This window comes from Lepisosteus platostomus, chromosome 7 (genome assembly GCF_059453375.1).
Source record: "Lepisosteus platostomus isolate fLepPlt1 chromosome 7, fLepPlt1.hap1, whole genome shotgun sequence".
In the NCBI taxonomy this organism is placed as follows: Eukaryota; Metazoa; Chordata; class Actinopteri; order Semionotiformes; family Lepisosteidae; genus Lepisosteus; species Lepisosteus platostomus.
Window position 1 is genome coordinate 43,681,836 of NC_142617.1, and position 20,357 is coordinate 43,702,192.

General features: G+C 45.6%; 1 protein-coding gene across 1 annotated transcript; it reads left to right on the forward strand.

Moving 5' to 3' along the window:
- The first annotated feature begins 3,683 nt into the window (after nucleotides 1–3,683).
- On the forward strand, nucleotides 3,684–16,763 carry LOC148658879 (leukocyte surface antigen CD53). The gene is made up of 8 exons (XM_088640592.1): nucleotides 3,684–3,841; nucleotides 8,412–8,495; nucleotides 8,956–9,144; nucleotides 9,335–9,409; nucleotides 11,057–11,170; nucleotides 14,736–14,843; nucleotides 15,280–15,363; nucleotides 15,505–16,763. The coding sequence occupies exons 2-8, from the start codon at nucleotides 8,433–8,435 to the stop codon at nucleotides 15,571–15,573; spliced, it is 702 nt and encodes a 233-aa protein (XP_088496718.1). The 5' UTR covers nucleotides 3,684–3,841; nucleotides 8,412–8,432; the 3' UTR covers nucleotides 15,574–16,763.
- The last annotated feature ends 3,594 nt before the right edge of the window (nucleotides 16,764–20,357 follow it).

The following is a 20,357-nucleotide window of genomic DNA, read 5'->3' on the forward strand; positions in this document are numbered from 1 at the left end:
AGAATGAACCAGGGACTCAACAAAACAATCAGACTTGATGCCACCCTGATTATCCAAGAGGACAGGGACTTTTTCTGTACCACCATCCAATACTGAAGCAGGTGCTTTTCATCAGACAACAAACCAAAGAACAGATAAACACATACTGCATGGCTTTATTCTGGCTCAGGATTTATTTTTTCAAAGTGCAACCTTAATAACACACTGCTCATGCTTAGTTTAACAAGATCACATTTAAATTGACTCATTGCTTCCACAATAATAAACAAACATTTAAAACGGTATGTATACAATTACACAATTCCAGGAGAGCAACAAGTCATTAGACAAAGGAAGGATCCTAGTTTGTAAAAATGAACTCACTATTCACACCCTGATTACATGAAGCACTGCAGTCTCTTACATTTATTGCTTTGCAGGAACATTTTAAAGCTAAGTACAGTGTTTTTAAAGCAGACACTTTAAGCCACCTATGCAAGCTTTGAGAAGGACATTAAGACAATTCATTATGAGCAATTCATATTCATTCAGATGGATTTATTGGACTAAATGCAGAAGATATATTGTTCAAGCCACCTTGTTACATTGTTTCAACTCTTGCGTTTGCAGACATCTAGATTTGTGACCAGTATGTGTCCAATGTCTATTATAAGGGCAGGGTGTAGACTGCCTTGGAAAGAAGCAGTGACCAGGAGCCACCACTAGAGGCTGCTGTGGGAACTCACCTTTGTGAAGAGCTCACCTGTGTTTGATCAGGATGATTGATTGGAATTTGGGAAGTGGCACATGGGCTACTTGGATAAAAGGGTGCTGTTGAGGTTTGGGAGCAGGCTTGAGAAGAGGGAATTGTTGATGTTTAACAGTGTGCAGCAACCAAAATTGTAGTGCTGTTTCATGTTTGAGGAGTTCTACCTTGAGAAGTTTTAATTTGTTTCAACCTCCTAGTAAATTAATTAAATAGTCTGGATCCCTGCTTTCCATCTTCACTTGAGAGTGAGCTTGTGTTGTAGATCCCTATTCCAACATGGCTGGTTGACCTTGGAAGACTAAGGTCTGAGAGAATATTTCCAGTACTGTGCAGATTATATTGGCTTCCTGCAAAATAAACAGTTGGTCTCCTTGTTATGAAAGGATTTACTGATGAAGTATATACCCATGGTCTAGGGGGGACAGTGTGCTGTGTAGTGACATGACTGTGGAACAGACAGGGCTTCCAACTTCAACACTGGAGCTGAAGAGCTCTAGTCCTAGGCTCATGAGACACCTGCTTCTGAAGATGGGGAACACTAGATAAAATAAGATCACTTTATTGACCATATACAATTTATTGCATTAGGAATTTCTTTTTCTCATACCCCAGCTTGCTCTCCATGAGGAACACAGATGGGGAGTAGGAGAAGTTTGGGGTCAAAGTGCAGGGTCAGCCATTTATACAGCACCCCTGGAGCAGTTGGGGTTAAGGGCCTTACTAAGGGGCCCAATGGAGTAGGATTCCTCTGACTGCTGTGGGATTTGAACTGACAACCTTCCAGCCACAGGTGCAGATCCTTCGTCACAGAGCTACCAAATAATGGCTTCTGAAAACTTAAGTGAAAACTGTCAAGTACAGTGATAACAGTTTTCTAAACTGAAAAGTGTAAATAGCAGTATTTCGTGTAAGAATAAAAAATGTATAATATTTTTTACATTATAAAAGTAAGTTAACAATCAATTAAGCAAGTAATCTTCTCAATTAAGAGAACTCCTAACCCTGGAGGTGAATAGTTTGGTCCCAGATGACCTCTAAATGACTAAATTGCAAAATCTCTCTGCTTCATTGGTCATAATGAAATAGTTCAAAATCGGTAGAGATTGGCAATTTAAAGGAGACCTATGGATTGAGGGTTCTCATCTGCTTGGTTTGGTGCAGCACTTTAAAATACAGATAAAATGAGATTATTAGAAATAGAAAGTATTATTATTACATGAGGATTATTACAACAGAGCTAAAAATTAACTGGAATTTCCCTGACACCTCCTACAGATGAGGTCATCAATTATTTTGGGTTTTTTAGAAAATAAAATAAAGTTTCCCCTTTCTTAGAACGAGATGAGCTGTGTTTTCAGACAATGCAAGAATGAAAAAGTCTGTTTCTCAGTAAAGACAGGGTCATTTTCAAACTCTCTGAATGAGGCAGGAAGATAAAAGACAGCGAAGTGCCATTTCCCTTGTCATTGTCAAGAGGAAGTGGGTAGCTCAGATAGCACTGTGGGGACATCAGCTTTCTGAAGCACAAGGGTCAGAAATGGCCGGTAGTAAACAACACAGCTCACTCATTCACCGTTAAAGCCAGCCTCGCAGCTGAGCAGTTGCAGAGCTTGAAGAGTTCTCTTCACCTTCAATCTTCTGGCTCCCTTCAGTTCTCAAAATGTTTAACGTCTTACAATATGCTGCCCATAAACATGAATATTTCACTTCCATTTAGGTTTACATGTGCAAGTGAACATCAGCAGAACCAAAATAGCATTCCAGTTTCTTACTGAGCTCAAGAGGGGAAGCTGATATCTGTTTCTTGACAGTGTAAACACTAGTCCTTTTACGAAGCTCAATGATTGTACTGAAGCAGCAAATACTGCCTGAATCCTTATTCAGTGGCGAAATCCAAAATGTCTGCTTGTGCCATGAAATGAATGATAAATGATTGACCTGACCTCTGATCTCTGACCTCTGACTTCTCTGACAATAGCAACATTCCCTCTCTAAGATTTTCCATAAATTGAGGGAGTCAGGGCACGCACTTGGAATGTGGGACAGGGAGATGGGCATGAAGCTAACAGTCAACCTAGATCAGATGGTCAGCCTGGAAGGGGAAAGCAGAGAGCACTTACCTTTCATTTTTAGCTTGTGTACCGTAAAAACAAGCAAACAGCAAACATCACAGCTCAGAAAACACACATTTCCCCTCCTTGGTCCCTTGCGAAAGCAAAACGGTGCAAATGCACGTCGTACAGAGTAGAAAAAGGGTCCAGATTTAGGGAAGCTGGCTTGAACAGGATGTTGCACTTCCTTTGAGAAACTGCAGGCCTCAGGGCAGTGGTCTTGTACTCGGGGCCACACAAGCGCCTGGTACATCAGGTGACGGGTGTCTCTCTGAGAAAACAGCACTGCGTTTCAGACATGAGCAGCTGGGGGGGCTGTTGTTGACATGTTGTTTGGCATAAGAAAACCCCCTGTGCAGTGAGGGCAGGTAAGCCTGCTCCAGGCTCTAGGCTCCTATCCCTCCGGGTTCCACTTGTATTGTTGACATCTCTGAGCAAGGGAGTTCCACTAGCGGTCTCCCTTTCTGAAAGTCTGCTGCTCCGGATAATGCTGGTAAAAGCAGAGGAAATTGTAGTAAAGCACAATGAAATCATGGTAAAGTAAAGAGGGGCCTTTTGAAGTGTGATGCCAGCTGTGGGCAAACCATGACAATGCCCATGTCACCCATGCCAACAATGCAATGGTGGTAAGGCCAGTATTCTAGGCTGGCACAGGGGAAGGAATGTCTCTTGCTCTTTAGGCTCTGCAGTGTTGTTTAAGCTCTTACGTTTTGACACAGTGCTGACGTTTCCCCTCTAGAGAGACAAAAGCAAAGTGAAGATCAGAAACTTTCCGCCTCCACTCTCAGCTAGGCTCCACCCCTGCGCTGCACTGCCTACACCCAGGGGAGGGGATCTTTAAGACGGTGACTCACTCAGGGGTGAGCTGTAATTTTGCAGTAGTGTGCTCCGCGCTGACATTCTGTGACAGGCGAACAGAGGCCACCGGGGGACTTGCCTCTGCTTCTCAAGGCGACAGAAAGAGCACCGTCAGATTGTCCAGGTAAGCGCGCTTCGGGAGTGTGAACCCTCATTCTGGGCATTAGGAGCTGGACTGAGTGTGTTCCAGTGGCCCAGCTCTCCGGCCTGCGATCAGTTTTCGTGTCTTCGGCACTCGCCGCGCTGCGCGGTGTCACAGCCATGACTGGAAGGCTTGTGTGTGTTTCTTATTGTGGCTTGCTGAGGATGTTGTTCTCGAAGCTGTGTAGTTAGAGGATTAGAACATTGATATGGAGCCTCTCCTGTGTCATTTATTTCAGAGTGTCCAGCCGCAGAATATCCAAAGCCTGGTACCTGCATTTAGTGAAATCTTTTGTACCAAGAAGAGATTTATGACCGCATCATAAAAAATGGTCATGGAGATTCACATTGACCCGTTTCACCGGTCCCTGATATTCAGAAACTTTAGTCAAGAGAAAGTGTTTGGTCAGTATAGAATATCGGTTCAGTCAGCTCTTCTACTGAGCTACTGCAGGGCGGGAATTAAGTCATTTAGCCTAAGCAGCAAATTTTTCAGTGTCTTTAGAAATGAGCACTTTAAAGGGTTACCATGATTTGAGAACAGGGCAAGGAGCAAGATCGAACACCTGTTTCAAAAGAGGAACCTTGTCACATTTCCCACAAGGTCTTTGGAGCAGAACTGACTAGTTTACCACAGTTACAAAAGAGGTCTGTTTCCTCAGAGCTGCTGACAGAGGAAATGGAGGGCTCACACTAGAAGCCTGTGCGATATGGCTCGAGACAGCCATGACACACAGAGTTCATTCAAGCCAGGCTCGGTCCGATTGGCTGTCTGTAGTCTGCGATCCGTAACAAAATCTCAAATGATTCAATCTGAAAAACACCGATTCAAGTCACCTTTGTGAATCAGTAGGAGTAGTTCCCATGATGCAACAAAGAGGAAATTTAGAAAAAGACTGCAACACATGGCTCTCATTTCCAGGAGGTGATCGAAAAAGAAAGAAACAGACAAAATACTGTGGCTGGGCTATGAGTGGGCCAGGCTGCCGGGGGCGGTCTGTGTTCCAGCGAGGCTGAATCAGCTGAGTGAGTCTCAGGATGTGGGCAGCTGTTACCTGTCATTGTCCGAGGTGCGCAGTGGGGTCAAGGCCAGGTCTCACCCTAACACTGAGGGAGAGCTTGTCACAGTCACTCTCCAGGCTGAGCCCTTCAGTGCAGACAGGTGACGCCTGGGCCATGTCTTCGGCCAGCATGCTCTATGAGGTTGGGGTGGCCAGAGTGGCCCTGCTGTGGCACAGGAGCCCCTGTAGCGATGGGAGCTGTTGGATCGTCACTCGTCCAGGTGTGCCATACCATACCAGGGCTCGTGGTGCGCCAGTATGGAGTAAAGTGTGCCAGTCCTCCATCTCTTACCCATGCCCACATGGGGAATAAGGTGGCCCAGTTGAGTTGATTCAGGATCTAGGAGGTAGAAAATAGTAATTAAATTAGTGGCCCCAAGCTTTTTAAAAAATAATCAAGGTAGAAAATTTTAATCCATATTGAATTTATTTTTTCCTGAATAACTGCAGTAATAGTTATCGTCTCTCCTCCCTGTGTGGCACCTGTATGGGGTGCTGACAGTCTCAGAGCAGGTGGGGCTGCTCTCTGGTCTGAGACTCAGAATTAACTTGATCAATCACTGCCTCATCTCAGTACAGTTCATCTTTTAAGGCCCTCTTAGGCCGTTGTTTCACAGCAGTGCCAGAACAGAAGGTGTGCGACTCAGATGGGCAGAAGTGTTGAATTTTTCCAGCTCCTGAAATAATTGGAATGACCAAGGAGTTGGGGGTTCAGGGTTGTGAAAGCCTGATACTTCAGTAGCTGAGCCTGCGAGAGCCACGCTGGTCCAGAGACCGGCCTCTGCTCTGTCGCAGCTCTGGAGCAGACGATCACAAAGGTGCTGCAGCTCAGACAAAGGCACCAAGCTTCTCAGTATTGTCTGCATGACAGAGCTCAAGCAGCACAGGGCCTGTCAGGGGAGTGGGGTTCGCAGGACCTGAGGCGCTGCTGCCAGCTGACCTGATGACAGTCCTGACATGGTGCGGGCACACAGTTCCGCAGCTCCAAGGAGGGCGCTCCACTCTCCGGCTCCTCCTGGCCAGCTGGTGCGGTGCCAGAGAGGTGACGCCAAAAACGTTCCTGCCACTTATTGTCAAATCAAACACTCCGTCCCTCCTGTAAACACGGAGCCCGCACAACTGCTGGAGTGTGATATTATCTGTCCCGAGACCCTCATCTGTCAGTGCAGAGGCTGTGTTTGAGTGCTGTCTTTGTACGTCCCTGTGAAAAAGCATCAGATGTATTTCTATATAGCGCTCACTGTGTCAGATCACTGCACTGAGTCAAACCAAGCAACGCAGCCTGTAGAGAAAATCAGCAGTTTAAAAACACTTTCAGGTCTAAATATTGAATAGGTCATGAGGACTGCCATCATGCTCAAAGAGGGACGCTGACGAGTTTCTCACTGCCTCTGAGCAAGCAAGAGGTTCTTGGAGTTTGTGTTGTGCAATAGTTTCTGTAAGCATATTCATACATGCAGCAGAAAGTAGGTTTGTTCCTTAAATATATTGAATCTGCAGTATTGTCAATTGCAGAATCATCATTTTCCTAAGTTTCTAGTGCATTTTTGTTTCCAGTCAGGAGCTGCTGAGTCTTTAAATGTTGACCTTTAAGAGTGAGAACAGAGACTGATCCTCTGTGTTCTGGTGCTGATACTATAATTGAATCAGGGGTGAACAGAGAGTAGAGACTGAACAACATGCTGACACTAATAACAATAATGTGAAGTCACTGGCTTATCCATTAGGATATTGGTCCACATTTTCATGTTGTCACATTTTTAAAGCCTGATGAGAAAATACTAATATCCTAAATCATAATACAGTACATTAAAAGATATCAACTTAAGTTTGTATTTATACTGTAGCTTGTTTATGATATGCACATGTATTACTCTGTACTTGTCTACATTAATCACCTTCTGCCAGTTGTTTTTCCAGTCTTGAATTTTGAAGCAAGTAGTGAGAACACAAACTATAATAGAATATAGGAAACATCAAGATAGAAGAAGCTACTAATGAAAAAGACTTAGGTGTTTAGGTACAGAATTCATTTACATCTTATATAATGTCAGGAAGCAATTAAAAAGACAAACAAAATGTTGGAATACCTGGTCAAACACATATAGTTTAAATCAAAGGCTTCCTATGTTAACATTGTACACACTAGAAAGGTCTCATTTAGAATATTTTGTACTTTCAGAAAAGATAGAGCATGTCTGGAATCAGAAATGAGAGAAGCCAGTGAAGAGCAACCAGTTACATTCCAGCATTCCAGGGCTTAATGAAATACACTGACAAACTGAAGGAACTGAGTCTCTTCAGTCTGAAGGGAATGTCCTAAACTGACAAACTAGAAACTGAATTTTTAGTCTGAAGGGAGTGTCCCACACTGACAGGCTGAAGGAACTGAGTCTCTTTAGTCTGAAGGGAGTGTCCCACACTGACAGGCTGAAGGAACTGAGTCTCTTTAGTCTGAAGGGAGTTTTCTACACCAGAAGGCTAAAACAACTGAATAATTTTAGTCTTGACCAGAGAACAATATCACAATTTTTGAAGGACTGACAAGTCAAGAAAGTGGATTTTCTCAGTATGAAGAGTGAGACACAAACTAGAGGGCACAAGTGAAAGCTGTGGAGGTATGTGGAAACGGAGACCAGGAGCCTATGTGAGGCAGGACAAGTGGCCCAAGGGTGCCGGGTGGCTAAAGTGAGTCAGCTCTGGTGCAGGGCCATGAGGAGGAGTGGATTCAGGAGAGCTGAAGGCCAGGTTACTGTAGATCCTGGATCACTATCCTCTCCCCACATTTTAGTTTGCATTGTTGTTTAAAAATTCAGATGTGTGTTGATCTGCTTGGGTGAGGTTCTTCTGGGCCACAGTTCATTCCTGAAAGGGGAAGTAATGGGTTAGAAATGGTTCACCTGAAGGAGTCCTTGTCTGTTGAGGTCTGAGGCTGACAGCTCTGATGCTATATTTGCTGGGAAGGAGAGGATAGGGAGACAGGAGCAGACAGCTGCCCACCAGGAATATGGGCACGGATCAAAGCTGAAGGACCCTGAGTGGTGTCTGTCTCACAGTGGCGTCTACACATCGCCCTCGCTCTCCGTGCTCCATCACACTGTGGCGTCAGTGCTGCAGGGTGGACCGCATTCGTCAGCCCTTTTGTGCGGAAGCTCATCCAGGAAATGACAGCCGGAAGTGGCTTCTTGTGTTATTATGGGTAGCTCGACCTGCCGTGAGAAAGGAGTGACATGGAGGCGTGCTTCTCAGGACAAGTGCACCTCTAACACCCTGCAAGCGGTTGAAACACCTCACTGCTCACTGCCTGCAGAGCGCAAGACCCCTTGAGCTCTACCGACAGTAGGAGAACGCACACAGGAGCAGCCTGCTGCCAGAGACAACGCCCACAGCGCCCACACTCCTACACGCCAGCCTCCTGCACACTGCTGCACACCGGCTGATTGGGCCACCCAGCCTCACTCTCTCTGCTCAACCTGCCTCTTTTTCTCACAGGGGGAGAGCTGCTGAGGAAAAATGACCCAGCGTTGCCTGAACTGCCTGAAGTACACTCTGTGTGCCTTCAATTTCTTGTGCTGGGTAAGCTGTCGTATTTGGGCAACATTTCATTTAGTCTTTGTGTCTGTTGAGTTGACAGGACATCTTCCACAAGAAAGAGAGGCTTCAGCACTTCTCTCTGTGTGTGATTAACAATGGCTGGAATATGAGTGCATGTAATTTGTTTTTTAAAAGAGAGACTACTGTCCAGTTGAAGACACATTGTAGTTGGTTTACACTTCACCTCTGCCTGGAGGTTCACCACTAAATGTGGCACAAGTGTACTGTACTGTTCATGTCTAATAGAACTTCACTGGCCCTTCACTGTGTGTGGCCTGAGAGTTTCACCCCTGACCCCCAACCCCCCTGCTCACCCAGTGGCCCAGACCTGTAACCTGTGTGTGTCTCTCTTGCCATGAGGGTTTAACCCCTGATCCCTGACACTGCTGTTAGCCCAGCAGCCCAGGCCTGTAACCTGTGTGCAACTGTTGTGTGTCTCCAGCTGTGTGGCAGCTTCGTGCTGGGGTTTGGGATCTACCTCATGATGAGCTCTAAGTTCTCCACTCTGGTGCCCTCGCTGCCCTCCATCAACATTGCCAACACACTAGTCATCACTGGCACCATCGTCACCTGCGTCTCCTTCTTGGGGTTCCTGGGAGCCCTGAAGGAGAACCGCTGCCTGCTCATCTCGGTGAGTACCGACAGGATTTGAGTGGGGGAATTAAACTTCACCCTGGCACATGCAGAATCAATAGGGAGCCAAGTGCTGGCCCAAGTGCAATCCTCTGTTCCCACTCATCCTGGGCCTGTGAGCTCCCTGTGAGTGTAGCTCAGCTGTCTGCAAGGGTAACCAGTTTAATTATTTAATTGTTTGCCTGCAGTTCTTCATCCTGCTGTTCCTGCTGATGCTTGTGGAGCTGGCCATGGCAATCCTGCTGCTGGTCTTCGAGAAGGACGTGAGTGGACTGGGGCCCCTGCTTGGGAGGGGGTGGTCACGGAGTATAGTGGGCTGGGGAACCGCTGTTGGAGAAGGAAGTGAGTATAATGGGCTGGGGAACTGCTGTTGGAGAAGGAAGTGAGTATAATGGGCTGGGGCTGGTGTTGGAGAAGGAAGTGAGTATAGTGGCCTGGGGCTGGTGTTGGAGAAGGATGAGAGTATAGTGGGCTGAGGCTGGTGTTGGAGAAGGATGTGAGTATAGTGGGCTGGGGGGGCTGCTGTTGGAGAAGGAAGTGAGTATAATGGGCTGGGGCTGGTGTTGGAGAAGGATGAGAGTATAGTGGGCTGGGGCTGGTGTTGGAGAAGGATGTGAGTATAGTGGGCTGGGGAACTGCTGTCGGAGAAGGAAGTGAGTATAGTGGGCTGGGGGGGCTGCTGTTGGAGAAGGAAGTGAGTATAATGGGCTGGGGCTGGTGTTGGAGAAGGATGAGAGTATAGTGGGCTGGGGCTGGTGTTGGAGAAGGATGTGAGTATAGTGGGCTGGATGCTGGTGTAGGAGAAGGATGTGAGTATAGTGGGCTGGTCTGGTGTTGGAGAAGGATGAGAGTATAGTGGGCTGGGTGCTGGTGTAGGAGAAGAATGAGAGTATAGTGGGCTGGGTGCTGGTGTAGGAGAAGAATGAGAGTATAGTGGGCTGGGGGCTGGTGTTGGAGAAGGATGAGAGTATAGTGGGCTGGATGCTGGTGTAGGAGAAGGATGAGAGTATAGTGGGCTGGATGCTGGTGTAGGAGAAGAATGAGAGTATAGTGGGCTGGGGCTGGTGTTGGTGAAGGATGTGAGTATAGTGGGCTGGGGCTGGGGTTGGAGAAGGATGTGAGTATAGTGGGCTGGGTGCTGGTGTTGGAGAAGGAAGTGAGTATAGTGGCCTGGGGCTGGGGTTGGAGAAGGAAGTGAGTATAGTGGGCTGGGGCTGGGGTTGGAGAAGGAAGTGAGTATAGTGGCCTGGGGCTGGGGTTGGAGAAGGATGACAGTATAGTGACAGTATAGTGGCTGGTATTGGAGAAGGATGTGAGTATAGTGGGCTGGTCTGGTGTTGGAGAAGGATGAGAGTATAGTGGGCTGGGTGCTGGTGTAGGAGAAGAATGAGAGTATAGTGGGCTGGGGGCTGGTGTTGGAGAGGGATGTGAGTATAGTGGGCTGGTCTGGTGTTGGAGAAGGATGAGAGTATAGTGGGCTGGGGCTGGGGTTGGAGAAGGATCTGAGTATAGTGGGCTGGGTGCTGGTGTTGGAGAAGGAAGTGAGTATAGTAGGCTGGGGCTGGGGTTGGAGAAGGAGTGAGTATAGTGGGCTGGGGCTGGGGTTGGGACAGGCAGCTGGCTCTGGCCCTGTACCTTTCCAAGTTGAGTGCAACATGTGAGAGCAGAGTGCAGAGAGCAAGACAGCGAAGTCAGGGCAGATCTTAAAGGGCTGTGGCCAGAGACCTGGGCAAAGCACGTCAGTCTTTGATTTTCCATCCCAGCAGAAAAGGATGGGTACCCCCCTACTCAACATCTCTTCCACTCAGGACACCCCCTTTTTACATGCAAAAGCAAATCAAGATTCAGAATTTTTATTAAAAACTGAGGAGGTAGGCAGTTTGTGAAGAAGTGTTTTCTTGTGTCTGCAGATTGACAGTTTCTTCAAGGATGATCTGAAGAAGAGTCTAGAGACATACAAAAAAGACATAATCAGTTCGAAGAACATAACAGCGAAACATGACTGGGACACCATCCAGAGCCTGGTGAGCACAGACACCTGCCAGACATTCTAATAAAAATTCCAGTCTGTACCATCACCCCACTCACTGCCCCAGTCTATAACACTCCCTAATAACACTCTGTAGCAATTCTCCAGTCTCATACACTACTCCAGCCTTTGGTAATGCTCCATGTTAATAATGGTCTTTATTAATTCCTCAGTCTCTAGAGATAAGATAAGATAAGATTTGTTACCTGAGGGAATTTTTTTATGGACACCCGGCACTCCTGTACATTTAAATAGAATAGAATGCCAAAAAAAAAAGAGAGAAGAAAAACACTGCACATTATACTATTACAAAAAAAATATAAAAACATTGCACATCATTCTATTGCACATGTAGAGTATAACACATAACAACATGTAACATTTATAACACATCACAAAAGTATGTTGCACTCAAGTGGGTTGTAAGAGTCAAAATTGGGTTTATCCTTGACATTTGCATTGACAGCTTTAATGGACAGTGGAACAAAGGAATGTCTGTATCTGTTTGTTTTACATTTGGGAACTCTAAAATGTTTGCCAGAAGAAAGTTGATATTCAGAGTTGAGGATTTGGGAAGGATCTGATAGAATTTTTCCTGCCTGTTTGATTAGGGATTTTTCAAAGATTGTCTACAGGGAGGGGTGCTGTTTCACTCCCATGACCTTCAAAGCTGTCTGGATGAGGCGGGTAATTTGCGATTTAAAATGAACTGATAGATTACCAAACCACACTGAAATACCATACCTGATAATGCTCTCGATTACAGCACAGTAGAAGAGTAGCATTATTCCTGTTAAACCCCAAACACTCTTAGTCTTCGCAGGAAATATAAGCGCAACTGAACTTTGGAGCAAACACTCTCAACCTGAATGAATTAAATGAATCAACCTGAGTGATAAGTTTGTTGTGGATTACTACCTGTGAGTGATCACCAACTGTTCTGGGATCGAAAACTACTTCTTTTGTTTTATTAGCATTCAAAATTAGCCTATTGTTGTCATACCATTGCACAAACCTTTTGATTTCTGACATGTATACAGATGAGCTGTTACCTCTATGCATTAAACCAAGAACAGCTGTATCATCTGAGAATTTGAAAATGAAGTTGCTTTGACTACTGCTTATACAATCATTTGTATAAAGTGTAAACAGAACTGGAGAGCTTACACAGCCCTGTGGGGCACCTGTGCTAATAGACTGTGACTCGGAAAGAGTTTTGTTGACCCTGACATACTGTATGCGGTTTGTTAAAAATGAATGGTACCATCTTATAATGTTATGGTTAACGGACACTTGCTTAAGCTTACTAATTAATAGATGGGGCTGCAGAATATTAAATGCAGAGCTGAAGTCCACAAACAGCATCCGAGCATAGGCATTGGGGTCCTCAAGGTGTTTTAGAATAAGATGCATAATGTTGATAATTGCATCATCGGTGCCCCGCCGGTGTTTATATGCAAACTGATATGAATCCAGTACAGTGTTCACTTCTGAGCACAGCATGGATACCATAATCCTCTCAAAGCATTTAATCACAACAGACGTCAGTGCTACCGGCCTGTAGTGATTGTTTTCTGAAGGACAGGGGTTTTTGGGTATTGGCACGATGATTGCTTTTTTCCACAGTGCTGGAACAGAGTGAGAGTCAACTGACTTCTGAAAGATGGGACACCATACTGGTGTTAATTCCTCTGCGGTTTTTTAAAAGAGAGGCAGTGATGCCATCGGGGCCTGTTGTCTTTTTTGCAGATATGTGCCTGAAAGATTGTGTGGTCATCTGCGGACTTATTACAAGCCTTCCAGCACTACTGTCAGCTGTAATAGTATCGAATATACTGTCACATGCACCAGAGAAGTCCTGTGTCTCAAACCTCAGATAGAAGTCGTTCAGCTCGTTTGCTTTAGCCAGCTCATCCACTGTATGGAAGCTGTTATTTGAAGGATTCATGTTTGTGACTGTTGTCATTGTTTGCCACAGCCTCCTGGAGTTCATTGTTTCAAAGTCACTCTCCATTGTCTCCTTGTGTTGATACCTTGCATTCGAGTTTTAGTTTAAGCTCTTTTTGCAGTCATTTCAGTTGCACTTGATCCTGGTTTTTAAAAGCGAGTCTTTTGCAGTTGATGCAGTCTATCACATCCTTAGTTATATATGGTTTATTATTTGGGTACACTGTAATGTTTTTCCTGGGTATGACACTGTCCACACAGAAATTAATGTAGTCTCTGTTGCCTCATTAACCCCCAAGCTATGAAATATCTCCCAGTCCATGCAAAGGAAACACCCTTTCAGCATCTCAATACTATCATCAGTCCATACAGTTACAGTCTTAGTGACAGGTTTGCTGCTCTTGAGAGCTGTCCAGTAAGTGGGGATGAGGTGAACAGTATTGTGATCAGAGTTAGACAGAGGTGGTTTGGCTTTGGCGGAATAGGCTTGTTTTATATTACCATAGCATTTGTCTACAACTCTGTTCCCTCTCGTCCCACATTTAATATACTGTTCAAACCCAGGCAATGCCATCTCCAGTTTACAGTGGTTAAAGTCACCCAAAATAAACACCTTTGGAAGTCTGCTGGAGTTGCTCATGTACACAACCGGCTACCTGAGAATCAGCAGCCGCTGCATTTCCACTGGGAGGAACGTAAACAGTGCATATAATAATGTTACCGAATTCTCTCGGAAGGCAGAAAGGCCTGAAACTCAGGCACAGAAGCTCAACATTTTTGTTGCAGATAATTTTCCTCACAGAGTATTGTCTGTACCACTTATCGTTCACAAAGACACAAATACCACCACCTCTGCTTTTACCAGATGTTTCAATTCTATCTGAGCGAACATGGGAAAACCCCTCAATTTCCACAAGAGAGTCGGGGAAGTCTTGCTGAAGCCAGGTCTCAGTAAAGATCACCAAACAAGCCTCACGGTACTCGGAGCACGCTCTGGTATTGATCCGAAGCCCATCCATCTTGTTCCTTAGGGAATGCGTGTTGCTAAGGGTCATGGAGGGCAAGGGTGGTCTGCTCCCTCTTCTCCTGAGCCGCTGCCGAACGCCTCCTCTCTTGCCTCTTCTCCGCGGTCGGCGGTTTCTTCTTGCACGGTTGTCCTCGGGCACATCTTTGAGGAAACCGCAGGGGCTAGCCGCTTCGCCGGATGGCAGTAATGATAAAAGCGCTTGCCTTGTATAAGAAAGCAGTGCGCGACTGTTCCTTATGTGGTCCAGTGTGAGTAGGCACGTAGTTAGAAAGTCGGACAGGATCAGTGTCGCAAATAGTATTGTGTAGTTTACCAAAAAAGACATGCTACAACACTTTAAAAAACAAAAACAAACGGAAACAAGAGCCAAAAGTAACAAGAAAAAAATTGCAAAACAACAACTAATAAGGAATAAAAAATAAAGAAAAACTACAGAAAGTACAATGGCCTTTGCTGATGAACAAGACCAGTTTTACCCCAGGGGTATGTATTCTTGACTGACAACACCCTCCGCCCGAGCCTCCGCCTCTGTGAGAGTCACAGTGTTGCCAGGAGTCTGATCGCTGATTCTGCTCCTGTCCTGCAGTTCAAGTGCTGTGGAGTTGAAGGGCGACAAGATTGGACCGAAGTTCAAGTGCCCCCGTCATGCTGTGTTGACTCCTGCAAGAATTCCACACAGCTGTACTGGGAGAAGGTGAGGACTTCCAGTGCCTCCTCATTTTCCTATATTTTGGTTCAAGACCAGACTCATGTAGATGTAAGATTGTCAAGGTACAAACTCAAATGTTACAAGCATGGGACAAAAGAAATAAGATTGCATTTCCAAATTGGTGTGGAGTTCATTCAGGAATAGAAAAAGAGGAGCACATATTCCTTAGTTAATTATATCTGATAGTTCATGAACAGTTCATGAATGGAGTTTATGCATTAGGGGATGTGAACAAGTTTGTAAGTAGGAGCTTAGTTGTGGCCAAATGATTCACTGTATATTAGTCCCATTTCTGATGCCTCAAAAGTGCAGCTTGAAACATATAGCTGGACTGGATGTCTTACATTAACTCATCTAACATACAGTACAATGCACCTTTCCTCTGTGTGCTCGTCCCCCTGACCTCATCTCTCCCCTGCAGGGCTGCTACACCCTGCTGAAAGAATGGTTTGAGACCAACTTCCTCACCGTTGGGGTGGCCGTCATCATCCTGTGCATCATCGAGGTACAGTCTCCCGTCCCGTGAAACAGTTTGGGTCGTGGGCTCTGGATGCCTGACTGTGGATCCATCTTTTATGACCAGAGACCTTGAAAGGTAGTGTGGCTTCCAGGGCTCAGCTCCATCTCTCCCTACATCTTTCCACAGGTCCTGGGAATGTGTTTCTCCATGACCCTCTTCTGTCACATCAGACAGTCTGGAGGGGGTTACAAATGAAAGGAAGACCAAGGGACAAAATCTCACATGGGTATCAGCCAGGTCTAACTACACCCTCCCCTCCTCCCCCTCACAGCCCTCTCCTGCCCCAAACCCCCTCCTTCCCCTGTCCTGCCCTGGGATAGTGTCTCCAGCTGCCCCTCTTCTGAGCAGCAGCCACATCAGCCTATGAACCAGACACAGAGTCTGCCAACACACAAGCCACTCCCAGGATGTCTTATTTCACTGCCTGTGGGTTGGACCGAAGACTCTGATGATCCCTGTAGATGTTCATATTCCAGCCAGCTTGTTGCAGCAGAAAGAGCCCTTAAAAGACAAAGCCTTTTGCCGTACATGATGTGCACATTTTAGAATCCGACAAGCAGGACAGAAGACTGTTGAAGACACCCAAGCCATCCGTTTTAGTTATTGCAGTCTCTCATGATAGAGCCTAGTCAACAGGAAGAAGCTGTGACCCGTGAAAGACAACAGTGCACTGAACAGGTTCTGTATCTCTGTATATAATGGAGTTTCTAAGTCCATGCATTCGAATTGTTTTGTACAGACTGTAATTGTAACATTAATTCCTACTCACAGAGTACTAGATTATGCAATCCAAATAATTTCAAAATTGATCATGTATTATGTATCCATTGTATGTGTGTATAATAACTGCTAATAAATGTGTAGTTTATTTATGACTGTTGCATCCTTAACTGACAACTGTTTAACAACTGTTTACTATTGCTGTTGCTAAAATTTGTTTGCCGTGCTCAGATGGAGACAAGCATGCGTTAACTTTGCAACCAATTTATTAGGAAGGTATGTACCTTAATAGGGTGGTAAAAAGGCAAGGTGGTTAGTGAGCTCGCAGTTCCTGGGACCTGGTTCAAGTATGGCCATGATGAGCTTCTGTGTGATGTTTACATGATCTCCAGCTGTGTGGGTTTTCTGCAGGGGCTCTCGTTCCCTTCCAAAGTCCATGCGTTTGCGACAGTATGTGTGTGTGTTCATGCACTGGGATGAACTGTCATCCTGTCCCAGGGGGACCCTGCCTTGCTCATGAACTCACTGACCCTGCGTTGCTACTGAAAGTGGATGGATGTACTTTGTCTCCCCCTTGTGATTGGAGCCTGTAAATTCAGTGACGTTTGCTGTTCCTTTGCTGTAAATATGCATTTAAAACTAGTGAATAAAGTTAATCTCACACATTTTCTAGCATTTTTGTCTGTGCTTGTTTCCTCTTGTGCTCATTTATTTTTTAATCATTTACACACATTTAGCCATGTCAAGTTCCATCCCACCCATTTATACAAGCTGCTCTTGCAGTCAATTCTGTTATTTATGATTGAGTATTTGTGTGACACTTTAACCAGTGCTGATTCAAACAGTCCTCTTAATTAGCACTTTAATCTTATAAACAAGTTGGATTGGTGTAAATATTGGGTTCACTACTCATCATTCCCTCAGCCCTCTGTACCTGAACTCTATTTTCCACTGTGGGTCTCCTGTTCCCATTCTAATTGAGTGCTAATGAGTGCCTAATTAGTTAATTAGACCTATTAACCACTTCAGTAAACAGCTGCAAACCCTTTTCCTCCAGGTCAAAAACAGGTAGTGATTTAAGGAGACCCAGAAATTCTTTCTCAAAGGAAGAGGAGCAGGGATAATTTACACTGATCTGGAACTGTATTAAACATGCCAGGGTGGTTACAGCGATGAAGACAATGGAGAAGGATGTTGAATGAGTGCCAGGTGATGCAGTGCTGTAGAGAGGACATGTCTAATGCTTGCTGGGATGCAACACTAGTGAACCACCAAGTGAAATCACCTGCAGTTCAGGGGGAGGGCTGTGAACTGTGAGCACAGGTGAAGACTTGACTACGAGACACACCTGCAGCAGGTGAAGCAGGGGGGCTCTTTCAGCAGGACCACAGCGACTCAATATTGTAGACAGGTTTGCAACAGCAGTGGCCTGATAAGCATTAGGCATGGGTGTCCAGGTGAGTTAGAGCACAAAGTGCTCAACTTTTCTATTCCTGTTTCTCTCTTTTTTTAAAAATTTGATTTTGTTTTCTTGCCCACTGTGTGGACATCCAGACAGGACAGGAGAAGGCCATGTGCCGCTTACTCTATTGCTCTCCCTGGATTAATGAGCTTCAAACATGCTCAGTCTCTCGTGCTACATGCCTGGAGCTGTGGCCATCAAGCACAGATGCCTGTAGCTGTTACTTTTATTGAAAGAAAAACTCTGAACATTAAAGTGAGTTTTCCTCTTCTGAGAAAATGCCACAACCCTGGCTTTGCAGCGCAGTGTGCTGGGAGAAGCTGTTGCTTTGTCCTAAAACAAGTCAAACAAATCGAGTTGGCCCAGTAACGTCTGTGCTCGGCAGCAGCCCTGATTCTGCAATGAGTGTGCAGAGCGCTGGTCTCGCTGCACAGAGAAACGTCAACTTCCTGCCACTGCTGCTGTTAAGACTCCCGTGCTGTTATTCTGGGCTCCATCGCCTTTTCTGTTGCCTTGTGAAACCACGCAGCCTCATTCAACTCCTGTGCGCCTGTGAGCTGTGGCGAAAGAACAGTACGAACTGGGGCTCTCAGCCTTCCTGATGCGCAGGGGCATAGCCAACCTGACTGATCCTAGGCCTGCCCAATCAATCCAAAGTAATTTAAGTTTTTTTTCCCCTTGTTTACATTACATAATTTGATTTTTAATGTTACGTGTTTGATTTATTTTCATTGTATGAAAATGATGAGCTTCTGTGTGATGTTTACATGATCTCCAGCTGTGTGGGTTTTCTGCAGGGGCTCTCGTTCCCTTCCAAAGTCCATGCGTTTGCGACTGTGTGTGTGTCTGTTTGTGTGTGTGCGCTCATGCACTGGGATGAACTGTCATCCTGTCCCAGGGGGACCCTGCCTTGCTCATGAACTCACTGACCCTGTGTTGCTACTGAAAGTGGATGGATGTACTTTGTCTCCCCCTTGTGATTGGAGCCTGTACATTCAGTGACGTTTGCTGTTCCTTTGCTGTAAATATGCATTTTAAACTAGTGAACAAATGCAATGCAAATGCTAGCAAAACAAATGCATATATCTACGTTTTTCAAAAAGCCGCCTGTAGATGACCAGACCAGTCCATTAATAAATAAGACGCATGAGATGCTACAGGCATCTTGGGTTTTAGGGAGAACAGCCTGGCTTCCCGAATACAAGTGTTTCTGTAACGCAAGAGCACGCGTTTGCTTGTAGCAGCTCGATACATGCTCGACCTGTAGGAGTTAAGCACGGAGAGGTTCTAAAATTTCTCCTGTAAACAAATGACAAGTTTTGGTATGCATGAATAATATTGAAGGATAGATGCGAATGTGCATTTTACAGATAACTATACAGGTCACCTCTAAATGCCTTGTAGTATTTATGTGAACGACGTTTACAGAGCTAAAATTCCCACAAGAACTTCCAAATTAGGTGTCTTTTGGCATCGAAAACAGAATACTACTTGCGTGGGTTTCATACAAGTTTAAAAGCATCATGAAGCATCAAACAAGATCTTCAGAACTGAATATTTTAATACCTTCGCAGTTTTTATTCTCAAGGCGCCTCACATGATATGACCCTTGGGGCGATGCATTTACTCCAGCCTCTGAAATCCAGAAGAACGTGCACGCACGTATGGTATGTTACGCTCAAGTCTACTGAATATTTAAAGTCAAGGTAAAGGTTTCGTGAAGTTGCGCCCCCCTACAGACCGCACAAACGATGAAACCCACTTCATTCGTTAGTGCTGCGTTTGTGCTGCTTTCGTTACCGCGATATAACGCTTTGTTTTTCTGGTGATCACGTGACCATGCACCTTGACTTTGACCTCCAGTGACCCCGTCTGCCGAGTTCAAGCGCTCTGATACAGTTTAGCGCTTCAATATCCATAAACATATGAGCCTCCTTAGATGTGAATAATACTAAGACATGATGCATGCCAACAAGTTAACCATCTATGACAAACCCGTGGTTAGAATGCATGTTAAATCACCGTGATTGTAAGATCTATGGGTTTTATTTTCTAAGGCACATGACATACTGTTGTCCAACGCGTAACCGTGGGATGCCATCGCGATAAGATATCATGATAGGGACCCCATGTGTTTCGCGGCAGTGTATATCACGACTGGCGAATTGCTTCCATGCCAGCCTGGCACCGTGGTTGCAACAAAGGTCTCATATCAGGCATGATATACCCGGCTAGGACATGTCGCGATATATGTGACATGGGGGTGGAGCATTTTGTCAGAGTATGTCATATTGCAATATAGGGGCTTCATGGCGTGACATGGGCGTGAACTTTTTTGTCTTATCGCGATATATGGACTCCATGTCGCGACATGAGGGGTGGGCGTTTTGGCGGGGCATGTCATATCGCGATATAGGGCTTCTTATGTCGCGACATGGGCGGGGGTATTTTTGCCGGAGTATGTCATATCGCGATATGCGGGCTTCATGTCGCAACATGGGGGATGGGCGTTTTGGCTGGGCATGTCATATCGCGATATAGAGCCTTTCATGTCGCGACATGGGCGCGGGGGCGTTTGTCGTATCACGATATGTGGACTCCGTGTCGCGACATGGGGGTGGGCGTTTTGTCGGGGGTACGCCATATTGCGATATATGATCAGTGGTGCCATGACAGTACGCCAGTTGCAATGGGTATCCCGATGTGATCGTGATGCTGGCACTCCTATCGTGACATGCTATTGGAGTCGTGAACGCGCTGTGCATGCCATGACATTCTTTGTCTGCTATTCAGTTTT

Bases quoted from the DNA above. Each gene is read 5' to 3' on its own strand.
- LOC148658879 (XM_088640592.1), top strand. From the start codon at position 8,433: ATGACCCAGCGTTGCCTGAACTGCCTGAAGTACACTCTGTGTGCCTTC. The intron at 9,145-9,334 runs GTGAGTACCGAC...GTTTGCCTGCAG, and splicing joins ACCGCTGCCTGCTCATCTCG to TTCTTCATCCTGCTGTTCCT. The intron at 14,844-15,279 runs GTGAGGACTTCC...TCTCCCCTGCAG, and splicing joins CACAGCTGTACTGGGAGAAG to GGCTGCTACACCCTGCTGAA.